At 49.7% G+C, this 14974-nt stretch overlaps 1 protein-coding gene across 7 annotated transcripts in view; it reads right to left on the bottom strand.

Moving 5' to 3' along the window:
- Positions 1–14974, bottom strand: part of rcbtb1 (regulator of chromosome condensation (RCC1) and BTB (POZ) domain containing protein 1) — a 114648-nt gene that overhangs the window by 8208 nt on the left and 91466 nt on the right. For all 7 annotated transcript variants that reach the window (XM_072514228.1, XM_072514232.1, XM_072514233.1 and 4 more), the window contains one exon: positions 11198–11328. In XM_072514228.1, the coding sequence (XP_072370329.1) occupies positions 11198–11328 (131 nt within the window). The remainder of the gene's footprint in view (positions 1–11197; positions 11329–14974) is intronic.

Genomic DNA, 14974 nt, shown 5'->3' with positions numbered 1-14974 from the left:
CCATTCCTGTCATGGGTCGAGGGCCAGGCGGGTAACCATACTAATTAATATGAGGACGATGTTTAAGGCGACAAAGATGGTTACGGATCCAGGGAGACGGTACATGATGGTCAGCAGGGTCCTAGATGGGGCACCAGTAGTCCTCGTTAACGTGTACACTCCCAACTGGGATGGCACAAAATTCATAAAAAAGACCATGGCGGAAATCCCCGACATAGCGACGCATCGACTGATCATGGGGGGGGAGACTTTTAACTGTGTACAGGACCCGCGGACAGGCAGGTCGAACCCCAAAACGGGAAAGACCTCAAACATGGTGATGGAACTCGGTCATTTCATGGAACAGATGGGGCGGTGGATGCTTGGAGGTTCACCCACCCAGCGGAAGAGTTCTCCTTCTTTTCTCAGTGCATAACTTATATTCTAGGATCGACTTCTTTGTGGTGGGGAAATCAGTGCTTCCAGGGCTGGTCAAGGCGGAATATTCCACAATCGTAATCTCCGACCACACTCCACATTATACGGATGTGAGGTTGGAGACAGGCAGTGCCCAAGGCCCCACATGGAGGTTGGACACTGCACGACTGGCTGATAAGGTCTTCAGCAAGAAAGTATCACAGGCCATAGCTGAATACACAAAAAACCTGAACGGGGAGATCTCACGCTAAAGGCTGTGGTTAGAGGGGAAATTATCGCCTTTAAAGCACGAAGAGACAGGGAGGAGAGAGCGGCTAATCAACAGCTAGTCGACGCCATACTGGACGTAGACCGTAAATACTCCGAGGCCCCGACCGTAGAGCTCCTGGTGGCTAGGAAAAAGCTACAAATGGACTTTGACCTCTCGACGAGAAAAGCGGTGCACCAACTCCGCCAGGTACGGGGGACCCTCTAAAAATACGGAGACAAAGCCAGCCCCTGCTGGCTCACCAGCTAAGATCGCACAAATTAGGGACAGCAGAGGCACATTAGAAACAGACCCAGGCAAGGTCAACAAAACCTTCAAGGCCTTTTACCAGGGACTGTACACCTCAGAGCCCCCAGCAGAGGACTCGAGGATGAAACAGCTCCCCAATGGACTGGACATGTCAGTCGTCAGGGAGGACAGGAAACGGGGCGCGAAAGCACCGCTAGAACTGGGAGAGATCATGGAGAGTATCATCTCAATGCAGGCTGGGAAGGCGCGGGACCAGATGGTTTCCCGGCGGACTTCTACAAAACATTTGTGACAGTTCTGGCCCTGCAACTGTGGGAGATGTTCACAGATTTGCTGGTGAGGGGCACACTGCCACCTACGCTGGAACAAGCCATAATCTCACTAAAACCCACGAAAGACAAAAACCCAATGGAGTGCGGTTCATACAGACCCATCTCACTGCTAAACATAGGTGCCAAAATATTGGCCAAGATCCTAGCAAAAAGGCTAGAGAACTGCGTACCAGAGGTGGTCGCAGAGGATCAAACGATCTTTGTCAAAGGTAGACAGCTAACATCGAACATCAGGTGCCTGCTGAACGTGATCATGACCCGAGGTGATCGTCTCCCTGGACGCAGAAAAGGCCTTCGACAGAATTGAGTGGAAGTACCTCAGAGGTACTGGAGCGGTTCGGGCTCGGATAGGAGTCACCTCTTGGGTGAAGCTCCTGTACAACGCTCTGATGACATTCGGACAACCAGCTCCCAGTACTTTTAGCTGCACAGGGGCACCAGGCAGGGATGCCCATTGTCCCCGCTGCTGTTTGCCCTAGCGATCGAACCACTAGCGATCACACTCAGAACAGCAAAGAACTGGAGGGGGATCCAAAGAGGAGGCAGATAGCACAGAGTCTCGCTCTATGTGGGTGACTTGCTCCTCTATATCTCGGACCCACAGAGCAGCTTGGAAGGAATCATTGCGTTCCTGAAAGAGTTTGGAGTCTTCTCAGGCTACAAACTCAACATGAGCAAAAGCGAAATCTTCCCGGTGAACCCGCAAGGGGAAGGGGCAGCACTGGTGGGAATGCCGTTTAAACAAGCCCGACACAAATTCCGCTACCTGGGGATCCAAATCTCTCTCGACTGGACAGGGATCCACAAGTGGAACCTGACCAGTCTGACAGAGGAAGTAAAAAAGGACCTGCAGAGATGGAACACACTCCCACTCTCCCAGACGATCAAAATGAACGTGCTGCACAGGTACCTCCTCTTCCTACTTAGATCCATCCCAATCTATATCCCCAGGCCTTTTTCAACTCACTGGACAAACTAATCATGCCGTTTGTAAAGGGGGGAGGGGGGGGGGGGGGGGGTAGAGAGAGAGAGAGAGCGAAGAATGCTAGGATCCCAAAGAAGGTCCGACAGAAAACTAACTCTCCCAAACCTACAGTACTACCACTGGGCAACGACAGCAGAAAGTGATGGGATGGATAAAGGAGCCAGAAGCCGAGTGGGTGCATGCAGAGGAGACCTCCTGCATGGGGACCTCGCTCCGGTCCTTCGCCACGGTGACATTCCCACCCCCACCCAAAAAACAGTCAAGCAGCCAGGTGGTGGTAGCTACCCTCCAGACCTGGAACCAACTACAGCAGCAATTTGGCCGAAATGTCCGACATAGCTCCCATCTGCAATAACTACAGGTTCACACCGGCACTCACTGACGCCACCTTTAAAAGATGGAGATAGGGCGGGAGGACATTGGCAGTCAGGGACCTATATGCTGATGGGAGGATCACAACACTCGACGAACCGACAGAGAGATTCCAGCTAGCAAGGAGCAATGAATTCTGGTGCCTGCAGCTTAAAAACTTCCTACGAAAGGAGACAAGGACATACCCTCGACCACCACGACAGACACTATTAGAAGAACTACTGGATGCAGACATCCTAGGCAGAGGGAACTGTAATGACATGTATGAACGACTGATAAGAGAGGGCTGACACGGAACTGGACCCTACTAGGAGGAAATGGGAGGAAAACCTGGGGTTTGAAATAGGGTGGGGGCTCTGGAGCGAAGCACTGCACAGGGTCAACTCCACCTCCACATGCACAAAATTCAACCTAATGCAACTAAAAGTAAGAAGTCTTACAACGCCAGGTTAAAGGGGGGCTGGTTTAGCACACTGGGCTAAATCGCTGGCTTTTAAAGCAGACCAAGGCAGGCCAGCAGCACGGTTCAATTCCCGTACCAGCCTCCCCGAACAGGCGTCGGAATGTGGCGACTAGGGGCTTTTCACAGTTACTTCATTTGAAGCCTACTTGTGACAATAAGCGATTTTCATTTTAATTTCATAAAGTCCAACTGACCTCATTATAAAGGAGTCTCTGGGCTACTGTGGTCATAACATGCTGGAATTTCACATTTAATTTGAGGGTGAGAAGTGTTGGCCCAAGGCTAATGCTTAAACTTAAATAAAAGACTTCCGGTTGCGGCGATGCGGAGCTAAGCCGCACATTTCGGCAGCTCCCGCTAGAACGGTCTTTTGGGTTCTCCAGAGGAGCCCCAAAGGAAATTTTTCGACGACTTCCCGTGTGGGAAGTTGAGAGCAAGGTCCCCCTTCCATAGTGCACCAGAAGTGGAGCAGGAAAAAAAGCAGCTTTGGAGCAGCGAAAGAAACGAGGGAGAAAAAACAAGATGGCGGAGGGCGGAGATCGAGCAGCATGGGGGCCGGAGCAGCAGCAGTTTCTCAGGCGCTGCATGGAGGAGCTTAAAAAAAAGGTGCTAGCGCCACTGCTGACCGCGATCGAGGGGCTGAAGGTGACCCAGAAGGCCCAAGAGGTAGAGATCCGAGAGGTGCGGGAAAAAACCACCGAGAACGAGGATGAGATCTTGGGCCTGGCGGTGAAGATGGAGACGCACGAGGCACTGCACAAAAGGTGGGCCGAAAGATTCGAGGACCTGGAGAACAGGTCGAGGAGGAAGAATCTTCGGATTCTGGGTCTCCCTGAAGGGGTGGAGGGGGCTGATGCCGGGGCGTATGTGAGCACGATGCTCCATTCGCTGATGGGTGCGGAGGACTCTCCGAGTCCCCTGGAGCTAGATGGGGCTCACCGGGTTCTGGCGAGGAGACCCAAGGCCAACGAGTCGCCAAGGGCGATAGTGGTGAGGTTTCATCGTTTCGTGGACAGAGAGTGTGTCCTGAGATGGGCCAAGAATGAGCGGAGCAGTAGATGGGAGAATGCGGTGATCCGAATCTACCAGGACTGGAGCGCGGAGGTGGCAAAGAAGAGAGCTGGTTTGAATCGGGCCAAGGCAGTGCTGCATAGGAAGAGGGTGAGATTCGGAATGCTGCAGCCAGCGCGATTGTGGGTTACACTTCAGGATCGACACCACTACTTTGAAACGCCTGAAGAGGCTGGGACCTTTATCCAAACGGAAAAACTGGACTCAAACTGAGGGTCTCTGGTTGTGGGGGGGATGTCGATTGTATACAGGGTTTTAACTATGCGTAAGGAATGTACCACGGGTGGGGCGATGGATGGGGATGGGGGAAGAGATCTGATGGGGAGACTGTGGGGAATGTGGGCGCCGGTGCTGGAGGGAGGGGAGGCCCGGGGATGGGGGAATTGGGATAAGGCCGCAACAGGAGCTGCGCCACACGGGGCGGGGCTGGCTGAGGAAAGCGCGGGCTTTTTCCCGCGTTAGGGAAGGGCGGAGGGGGGGATGGAGGAGCGCAAGGAGGAGGGGGGATTTCCACACAGGGGGGGGGGGGTCAACGGGAAGGCGGGGGAAGCCGGGGTCAGCAGGTGTTAGCTGACTTACGGATGTGTTATGGGGGGTGCAAAAGAGATAGATTTGGATCTAGCGGGGGGGGGGGGGGGGGGGGGAATAGGGTTGCTGCTGCATTGGCCGAGGGGGAACTGAAAATGGAAGAGATGGTCGGGGCGGGGGTTCCCCGTCTGGGGGACTGGAGGGCGCGGGAGGCGCGGGCACGGGACTGGCCTAAAACAGGAGATGGCTAGTCGGTGGGGGGGAGGGGGCAATCCGGCTGATAACGTGGAATGTGAGGGGCCTGAATTGGCCGGTTAGGAGGGCCCGAGAGTTTGCGCACTTAAAGGGACTGAAGGCAGACGTGGTCATGCTTCAGGAGACACATTTGAAGGTGGCAGACCAGGTCAGGTTAAGAAAGGGATGGGTAGGACAGGTATTCCATTCGGGGCTGGGTGCAAAGAATAGAGGGGTGGCAATACTGGTGGGGAAGCGGGTGTCGTTTGAGGCCAAGAACATAGTAGTGGACAATGGAGGTCGATACGTGATGGTGAGTGGTAAGTTGCAGGGGACATGGGTGGTATTGGTAAATGTATACGCCCCGAACTGGGACGATGCTGGATTTATGAAGCGTATGTTGGGGCGCATTCCGGACCTGGAGGTAGGAAGTTTGATAATGGGGAGGGATTTTAACACTGTTGGACCCAGCATTAGATCGTTCCAGATCTAGGACCGGAAAGATGCCGGCTGCGGCCAAGGTGCTTAGGGGGTTTATGGACCAGATGGGAGGGGGTGGTGGATCCGTGGAGATTTGCCAGGCCTCTGGCCAGAGAATTTTCTTTTTTCTCCCACGTACACAAAGCCTACTCCCGGATAGATTTTTTTGTTCTTGAGCAGGGCGCTGATCCCGAAAGTGGAGGGAACGGAGTATTCGGCCATAGCCATCTCAGACCACGCCCCACACCGGGTGGAACTGGAGTTGGGAGAGGAGAGGAACCAATGCCCGTTGTGGCGTTTGGATGTGGGATTACTGGCAGATGAGGTGGTGTGCGGGAGGGTGCGGGGGTGCATTGAGAGGTATTTGGAGACCTTAGACAACGGGGGGGTGCAGGTGGGGGTAGTATGGCAGGCGCTGAAGACGGTGGTCAGGGGAGAGTTTTAAAAAATATATATATTTATTAAAGTTTTTTAACACAATTTTTCTCCCTTACAAACAATAACCCCCCCCCCCGCCGCCTCGTAACCAAAAAAAAAAAAAGAGAAATTGTGCAGAGCAAGATATATACATGGCAAAATGATCTATTTACACAGCTTTGTACACTGGCCCTCACCCGTACGTGCCAGTTTCCCCAACCCTTCATGTTATCTCTTGCTCATCCACCCTCCCAGGCAGTCCCCCCCCCCCCCCAGGCAGTCATCCCCCCCCTCCCCACCAAGGTTGCTGCTGCTGCTGACCGACCTTCCTCTAACGCTCTGCGAGATAGTCTAGGAACGGTTGCCACCGCCTGTAGAACCCCTGCGCAGACCCTCTCAAGGCAAACTTAATCCTCTCCAACTTTATGAACCCAGACATATCATTCATCCAGGCCTCCAGGCTGGGGGGCTTCACCTCCTTCCACATTAGCAAGATCCTTCGCCGTGCTGGTCAGGGGAGAATTAATCTCCATCAGGGCTCACAGGGAGAAGAGAGAGGGCAGGGAAAGGGAGAGGTTAGTGGGGGAGATTTTAAGGGTGGACAGGAGATATGCAGAGGCCCCTGACGAGGGACTTACTCAGGGAGAGACGAAGTCTCCAGACGGAGTTCGACCTGTTGCCCACAGGGAAGGCAGAGGCACAGTGGAGAAAAGCACAGGGGGCGACGTATGAGTATGGGGAGAAGGCGAGCCGGATGTTGGCACATCAGCTCCGTAAGAGGATGGCGGCGAGGGAGATTGGTGGAGTCAAGGATGGAAGAGGAACTACGGTGCGGAGTGCGGTGAAAGTAAATGAGGCATTTAAGGTCTTCTATGAGGAGCTGTACAGATCCCAGCCCCCAGCGGGGGAAGAGGGGATGCGACGATTTTTGGACCAACTGAGGTTCCCGAGGGTGGAGGAGCAGGAGGTGGCTGGGTCGGGGGTGCCAATTGGGTTGGAGAAGCTGATTAAAGGACTGGGGAGCATGCAGGCAGGGAAGGCCCCGGGACCAGATGAGTTCTCGGTTGAGTTCTATAGGAAGTACGTAGACCTGTTAGCCCCGTTGCTGGTGAGGACTTTCAATGAGGCAAGGGAGGGGGGGGGACCCTGCCCCCGACAATGTCTGAGGCGATGATCTCTTTGATCCTGAAGCGGGATAAGGACCCACTGCAATGTGGGTCGTATAGGCCGATTCCGCTCCTTAACGTGGACGCTAAGCTGCTGGCAAAAGTGCTGGCTACGAGGATCGAGGACTGTGTCCCGGGGGTGATTCACGAGGACCAGGCGGGATTTGTAAAGGGCAGGCAGCTAAACACCAATGTGTGGAGGCTCCTAAACGTGATAATGATGCCATCGGTGGAGGGAGAGGCGGAGATAGAGGCAGCTATGGACGCGGAGAATGCCTTTGACCGAGTAGAGTGGGAGTATCTCTGGGAAGTGTTGCGGAGGTTTGGGTTTGGGGAGGGGTTTATCAGTTGGGTTAAGCTCCTATATAGAGCCCCGGTGGCGAGTGTGGTTACGAATCGGCGGAGGTCGAAGTATTTTCGGCTGTATCGAGGGACGAGGCAGGGGTGCCCTCTGTCCCCCCTGTTGTTTGCATTAGCAATTGAACCTTTGGCCATGGCATTAAGGGAGTCCAGGAAATGGAGGGGGGTGGTCCGAGGGGGAGAGGAGCATAGAGTGTCGCTGTATGCAGACGACCTGTTGCTGTATATGGCGGATCCAGTGGAGGGGATGGTGGAGGTCATGCAGACCCTAAGGGAGTTTGGGGACTTCTTGGGCTATAAGCTCAATGTAGGGAAAAGTGAGCTCTTTGTGGTGCATCCAGGGGACCAGGGAAGAGGGATAGACGACCTACCGTTGAGGAGGGCGGAAAGGAGCTTTCGGTACTTGGGGATCCAAGTAGCTAGGAGTAGCTGGGGGGCCCTGCATAAACTTAATTTGACGCGGCTGGTGGAGCAGATGGAGGAGGACTTCAAACGATGGGACATGTTGCAACTCTCGCTAGCGGGCAGAGTACAGTCGATTAAAATGATGGTCCTCCCGAGGTTTCTTTTTGTGTTCCAGTGCCTTCCAATTATGGTCACCAAGGCCTTTTTTAAGAGGGTAGACAGGAGCATCATGGGTTTTGAGTGGGCAAACAAGAACCCGAGGGTAAAGAGGGGGTTTCTGGAGCGTAGTGGAGACAGAGGAGGGCTGGCGTTGCCGAATCTGGGTGGCTACTATTAGGCAGCCAACGTGGCGATGATCCGTAAGTGGGTGATGAAGGGAGAGGGGGCGGCATGGAAAAGGTTGGAGATGGCATCCTGCAAAGGAACGAGCCTGGGGGCGCTGGTGACGGCACCGCTGCCGCTCTCGCCGACAAGGTACACCACGAGTCCGGTGGTGGCGGCAACGCTAAAGATCTGGGGGCAGTGGAGACGACACAAGGGTGTGATGGGAGCCTCGGTGTGGTCCCCGATCAGAGATAACCATCAGTTTGTCCCAGGAAGGATGGACGGGGGGTTTCAGAGCTGGCATCGGGCAGGGATTAGACGAATGGGGGACCTGTTCATCGATGGGACGTTTGCGAGCTTAGGGGCGCTGGAGGAGAAGTTTGGGCTACCCCCGGGAAACGCTTTCAGGTACATGCAAGTGAGGGCGTTTGTGAGGCAGCAGGTGAGGGAATTCCTGTTGCTCCGGGCACAGGGGATTCAGGACAGGGTGATTTTGGGTGTATGGGTCGGAGAGGGCAAGGTGTCGGCGATATATCAGGAGATGAAAGAAGAGGAGGAGGCTCTGGTAGAGGAGCTGAAGGGCAAATGGGAGGAGGAGTTGGGGGAGGAGATTGAAGAGGGTCTGTGGGCTGATGCCCTAAGTAGGGTTAATTCCTCTTCCTCGTGTTCCAGGCTCAGCCTGATACAGTTTAAGGTTATTCACAGAGCGCATATGACAGGGGCGAGGCTGAGAAGGTTCTTTGGGGTGGAGGACAGATGTGGGAGGTGCTCAGGAAGCCCGGCTAATCACGCCCATATGTTCCGGTCGTGCCTGGCGCTGAATGGGTTCTGGAGGGGTGCTGCGAGGGCTATGTCTGAGGTGGTGAAAGTCCAGGTCAAGCCAAGTTGGGGGCTAGCACTATTTGGAGTGGCGAACGAGCCGGGAGTGCAGGAGACGAAAGAGGCCAGTATCCTGGCCTTTGCGTCCCTGGTAGCCCGGCGGAGGATCTTGTTAATGTGGAAAGATGCGAAGCCCCCCAGTGTGGAAGCCTGGATAAATTACATGGCTGGGTTCATCAAGCTGGAGAGGATAAAGTTTGCCTTGAGAGGGTCTGCGCAGGGGTTCTTCAGGCGGTGGCAACCGTTCCTAGACTATCTCGCGGAGCATTAGATGGAGGTCGGTCAGCAGCAGCAGCAACCCGGGGGACGACGATGTTTCTTTCGGGGGGGGTTTCCATGGGGCACTTGAGAAAGGAAATACATAAACATATGGGAACGTTGATATGTGCGGGAGGAACCCATTGTACAAAGTTCTGTATTATGTTGAATTGATATGTTTATGGCTTGCTATGCGACTTTTCTTTTCTCTTTTTTGTTACCGGGGGGGTATGAATGGTTGAAAATTTTTGTTGAAAAATTCTGAAGAAACATATTTTTAAAAAAACTTAAATAAAAAATTCAAGGGTTTGAAGACAAATTTGGCTAAAGTGAACTGGAAAATTAGGTTTAAAAGTAGGACAGTACAGAAGCAGGGGCAGAGATTTAAAGAGATATTTCATTCCCGTACCAGCCTCCCCGAACAGGCGCCGGAATGTGGCGACTAGGGTCTTTTCACAGTTACTTCATTTGAAGCCTACTTGTGACAATAAGCGATTTTCATTTTCATTTCATAAAGTTCAACAGGTTTGTTTCGAATCACTAGCTTTTGTACACAGCTCCTTCCTCAGGTGAATCACTGTGCTCACCCCAGTCCAACGCCGGCATCTCCACATCATGGCAACTAAAAGTGATAGAGCCCACTTGACAGCAGCACGGTGGTGCAGTGGTTAGTACAGCTTTCTCATGGCGCCGAGGTCCCATGTTCGATCCCGGCTCTGGGTCACTGTCCGTGTGGAGATTGCACATTCTCCCCGTGTTTGCCCCCACAACCCAATGATGTGCAAGGTAGGTGGATTGGCCATGCTAAATTGTCCCTTAATTGAAAAAAATGAATTGGGTAATCAAATTTTTTTTAAAAAATTTTTTAAATAGAGCCCACTTGACCAGCACCCAAATGAATAGGTTCTTCCCAGAGGTGGAGGACAGATGTGAACGGTGCCAACCACACAATGTTCTGGTCTTGTCCCAGATTTGCCGGGTACTAGACAGCCTTCTTCAAGGCAATGTCCAACGTGATGGTGATGTGGGTGAAGCCATGCCCAAAAGTGACGGACTTCGGGGTATCAGACCAGCCAGATTTGTTCACGGGGAGGAGGGGGGACGCCCATGCCTTTTGCATCCCTGATCGCCCGCTGTAGAATCCTGCTCGGCTGGCGATCAGCAGCACCATCTAAAGCTGTCGACAGGCTGTCCGACCTGTCGGAGTTTCTCCAAATGCTGAAAATCAAATTTGTCCTCCGAAGGTGGGAAAATGGCTTCTCAAAACATGGGAGCCATTAACCAGACTGTTCCGGGACCTGTCTGTGGCCAACAAGTAATTAGCCAGGGAAAAGCAGCCAAGACAGAGAGGGGAGGGGGGGGAGGATCCGGGCAGAACAAGAACGGGTGGCCAAACCCAGCAAGAAAGGGGTTAGCAGGGAAGGGGGGGCGGGGGGGGGGGGGGGGGTGAGAAACAATAGACGGGAACCAGAAGGGAGAAAGGAGAAGGGAACACAAACTGGGGGGAATGCACAGGGGAGGATAATGGCCACAACAAACGCAGCAAGGTGAAAAGGGAAAGAAAGAAGGAACGACCCATGGCTGAAGCTTAGTCGACTGTAGAGCGATAAAAAGCTAACCAAAAAGTGTAAATAGCATCAGGGCCTCCATGTAAGTGACCCTCCCACCCGGTTTTGCTTTGAAAAAAAAAAAGAAAAAAGGGGGGGGGGGAATAAATCCTTTCTCATTATGTGTTTTTACTTCCTTTTTTTTGTGTGTGTATATTTGTAATTATACCATGTACAAAACCCAATGAAAACATTTTTTAAAAATTATGATTAGATATAGAGATAAACATTTCCTCAGAATCTGGTGGTACCTAGATATACAAAAATCTGTTGCAGATTATAAGTTCACAAAAGTCTGTTAAGCATGAAATCCAGTGCAACTCAATTTAACAACCACAATGTTGGCTTAAATATAAACATTCAGCATTTATTGTGTTCTCACCTTGGCATCATATCGGACAGCTGCTGACAGCAATAAAAATGCATTCTCCACAGTAATACCTCTCTTAATTATCTCCTGGCACAGTTTTTTCACTTTGTTTTCACAGTAAGAAGTAGCCAGGTCCAGAAGCCCTGTGAAAAATAAATCTAATTGTGACTGATGTAAAAACCTGATGTAAAAAGCTCCAAAATTCAACTTGAGCAAACATAGTACTTTAAAAAGCTAATGCAAGAGAACCTCTCAGGTTTTGTACAATACTACCTTGTTGGATCCAACATTAAACGTCACTTCCACAAGTCACATAATTTATGCAGCCAGCAAACTAAACTAAAATCATAGCACCCATTCATACCAACTCAGCTGTACAGAAAAGAGGTGACGCTGACAAAACCTTTGGATATGAGTAACAGAACGAGTATAAATCAGAGAACAATTAAAGCGATGTAATAAGAGGACAAACAATAAAAAGCATGACAAATGTAAATGTTATCTACTAACATTTTACAATGGAATGTGTTTGACATCATGCAGCACAGGATGAGAGTCTAGGTACCATACTGCAAGCGTTGGAGATGGTGTGCAGAAGAACAACTAAAAGAATCACAAATATAAAAAGGATTTGAGAAAAAAATGAGAAAAGCTCAACACCTGAGATGTACAGGTAATGGCAAGATCCCAAGGTATATACAATTTGGACTATTAAAGGAGGAAAGATTAAATATACTTTAATTAATGACAAGTATATTTAAACTGGGTATAATCAGCATAGGGGGAATCTGACATTGTGTATTTTGTATTCGGAAGATGTCACTGAGGCACAGCACATACCCAAGAAATAGGAAGGGGCCAAACCTGGGTCCCTGGGACACTAAAGGTAACAGTTCAGGAGCAGCAAGAGAAGCCATTGCAAGTGATTCTCTCGCTTTGGCTGGACAGATAATGGAACCAGGCAAGGGCAATCCAAATCAGCTGGACAATGGAGGAGGGTCATTTCGGATGAGAGTCTCATGAACGTGTCGAAGGTTGCAGCAAGTTGAGAAGGATGTGCAGGGATAGTTTACCATTTTCACAGAGGATGTAACAAAGAGTTTACTTAGATCCACTTTCATGTTGCAGGAGGAGTGGAAAACTGATTGCTGGCGTTCAAACTTAACGTCGTGGAAAAGATGGGCATGGATTTGGAAGATGACAACATGTACAAGGACTTGAGTGGAAACGGTGATGGTTGATGAATTATAGAAGTTCTTTAGTGAAAGGATGATAAATGTCTGAAGCAGTGTGTCAAACAGGGTATTGAGTATAAAAACGAATACAGTTGGGAAACAGATTGAGAGTAAGAGGATTCTAGGCATCAACTTGGCTCAGTTGTTAAAAAGACGGTTGTGGTTCTGAATCTGAAGGTTGTGGTTTCAAGCCTCACAACAGAATATTTGCATATAATCCAGGCTGATGATTCAATGTATTACTGAGGATGTCCAGTACTGCTGGTTTTTTTTTGGATAACACATTAACACCCTGTGTAACTTTCCACACGGGAGGTAAAAGAGAGCAGAGCATAATCCAAAGATCTTGTCATCATTTCTTTTTTTTTTTAATTAGAGTACCCAATTATTTTTGTTCCAATTAAGGGGCAATTTAGCGTGGCCAATCCACCTTACCTGCACATTGCTGGGTTGTGGGGATGAGACCCACGCAGGCATGGTGAGAATGTGCAAACTCCATATAGACAGTGGCCCAGGGCCGGGATTGAACCCAGGTCCTCAGCGCCGTAGGCAGCTTCTGGTCATCATTTCTGCAGTAGCCAAAACTACCAAAAAGCAGATTAACTGGTCATTCCTTTCATTTCATACATAGTTGAGATCTCACGATGTGCAAAAGTAGGAACACAGGAAGAGAAGAACAAGAGTAGGCCATTCAGCTAGTTCATAGCTTCTCTGCCAACCAACTCCATATATGCCTCATAACCCTTCATAGCTTTGACTTAAATCTTACCTCTGACTAAATATGAACAATTAATCTAGCACCACATGCCATTTGCGGAGGAGAATTCCAAACCTCTACCACCCATTGCAGGTAGAAGTGTTTTATAACCTCACTCTAAAAAGCCATTTAAGTCATTAATATATGCGGTGAATAGTTGAGCCCCCAACATACATCCTTGCAGAAATCACATCCTGATAATTAAGAGTACCCAGCCAATTTCTCTACTGGCCATCTTCTGCCACTAATCTAATTTCCTAATCAGGTCAATAATTTGGCTTTAATTCCATGAATTCCCCAAATTAGCTAAAAGTCTCAGAGTTTTATCAAATGCTTTGTGAAAGTCCATATAAAGAACATCCATAGATTGTTCCCTCTCCACTACTTTGGTAACCTCCAACTTATTATTCAATGAGTTTTACAAATCTATGCTGGCTTTTCTCTCTCTGAACAACTGAAAATGCCTTTAGTCACTTAAGGAGTCGAGTAATTTCATGACAGCCTCGATGTTAGGCTGGCTGATCTATAATTTCCTGATTTTCCTCTCACACCTTTCTTAAATGTAAGAGAGATAGGCACACTCCTCCCATCTAAAGGTTCTTGATCAACAGAACTTTTATAGTTAGGCATTTGCATTGTTCTCACCTACATCCTTTAACACCCAAAGCTGAAAACCACTTGATCCTGGAGAATTTGTCACTCTTTAGTACCATTATTTCCTTGATTACTGTTCCTTTTTCTTACCCTAAACTTTTATGTATTTTGGTAATTAAATGAAGATGTCATAAGGAGCTGCTGCACCAGGATCCATCATACAGGTTTAGTGATCTTCTATTAGAACAATCCAGAGCAGGCAACACGACGGTGCAGTGGTTAGCACTGCTGCCTCGCGGCGCCGAGGTTCCAGGTTCGATCCCGGCTCTGGGACACTGTCCGTGTGGAGTTTGCACATTCTCCCCGTGTTTGCGTGGGTTTCGCCTCCACAACCCCAAGATGTGCAGGGTAGGTGGATTGGCCACGCTAAATTGCTCCTTAATTAGAATAAATGAATTGGGTACTCTAAATTTATTTTTAAAAAGAACAATCCAGCAGCAGTGAAAAAATACAGACTGCCAGAAATTCAAAATATTTTCTCTATATTTTCAAAATATGGCCGCTTTGAGGAGTTTGACAGCAGCAATATCCGGCCACCGCTTCAAATCAGGCCTGCTCACAAGTTATCTCTGCTTTTTGCACAAATTGTCAACCTTACAATAAATTATTTTTCCTATCCACTACCCAAGAACAAATAGCCTTTGTGCATTCACTGGAGAAATTTTGTGCTCCATGATATCAGTAGTTTCTACACCCTACTCAAGAGACTTGAACAAAGAAAAGCTGACTCTCCAGTGCAGTACTGAGGGAGTGCTACACTACCAGAGGTGCTGGCCTTTCAAATCTTCATAAAATTGACACATTGTGATGGAGTTTGTACATTCTCCCTGTGTTTGCCACGCTAAATTCCCCCTTACAGGCAACTAAAAACAGATGAAGCCCATGAGGAATACAAGAAAAGTAGAAAAGAGCATAAGCAAGGAGTTAGGAGGGCAAAAAGGGATCATGAAATGTCCTTAGCAGACAGGATTAAGGAGAATCCCAAGGAATCTTATACATATATTAGGAACAAGAGGGTAGCTAGAGAAGGAGTTGGTCCACTCAAGGACAAAGGAGGGAAATTATGTGTAGAACCAGAGGAAGTAGGTGAGATCCATAATGAGCATCTTGCATCGGTATTCACAAAGGAAAGGGACACTGGAT

Source organism: Scyliorhinus torazame, chromosome 8 (genome assembly GCF_047496885.1).
Source record: "Scyliorhinus torazame isolate Kashiwa2021f chromosome 8, sScyTor2.1, whole genome shotgun sequence".
Classification (NCBI taxonomy): Eukaryota; Metazoa; Chordata; class Chondrichthyes; order Carcharhiniformes; family Scyliorhinidae; genus Scyliorhinus; species Scyliorhinus torazame.
This window is presented reverse-complemented; position numbering and strand designations above follow the sequence as displayed.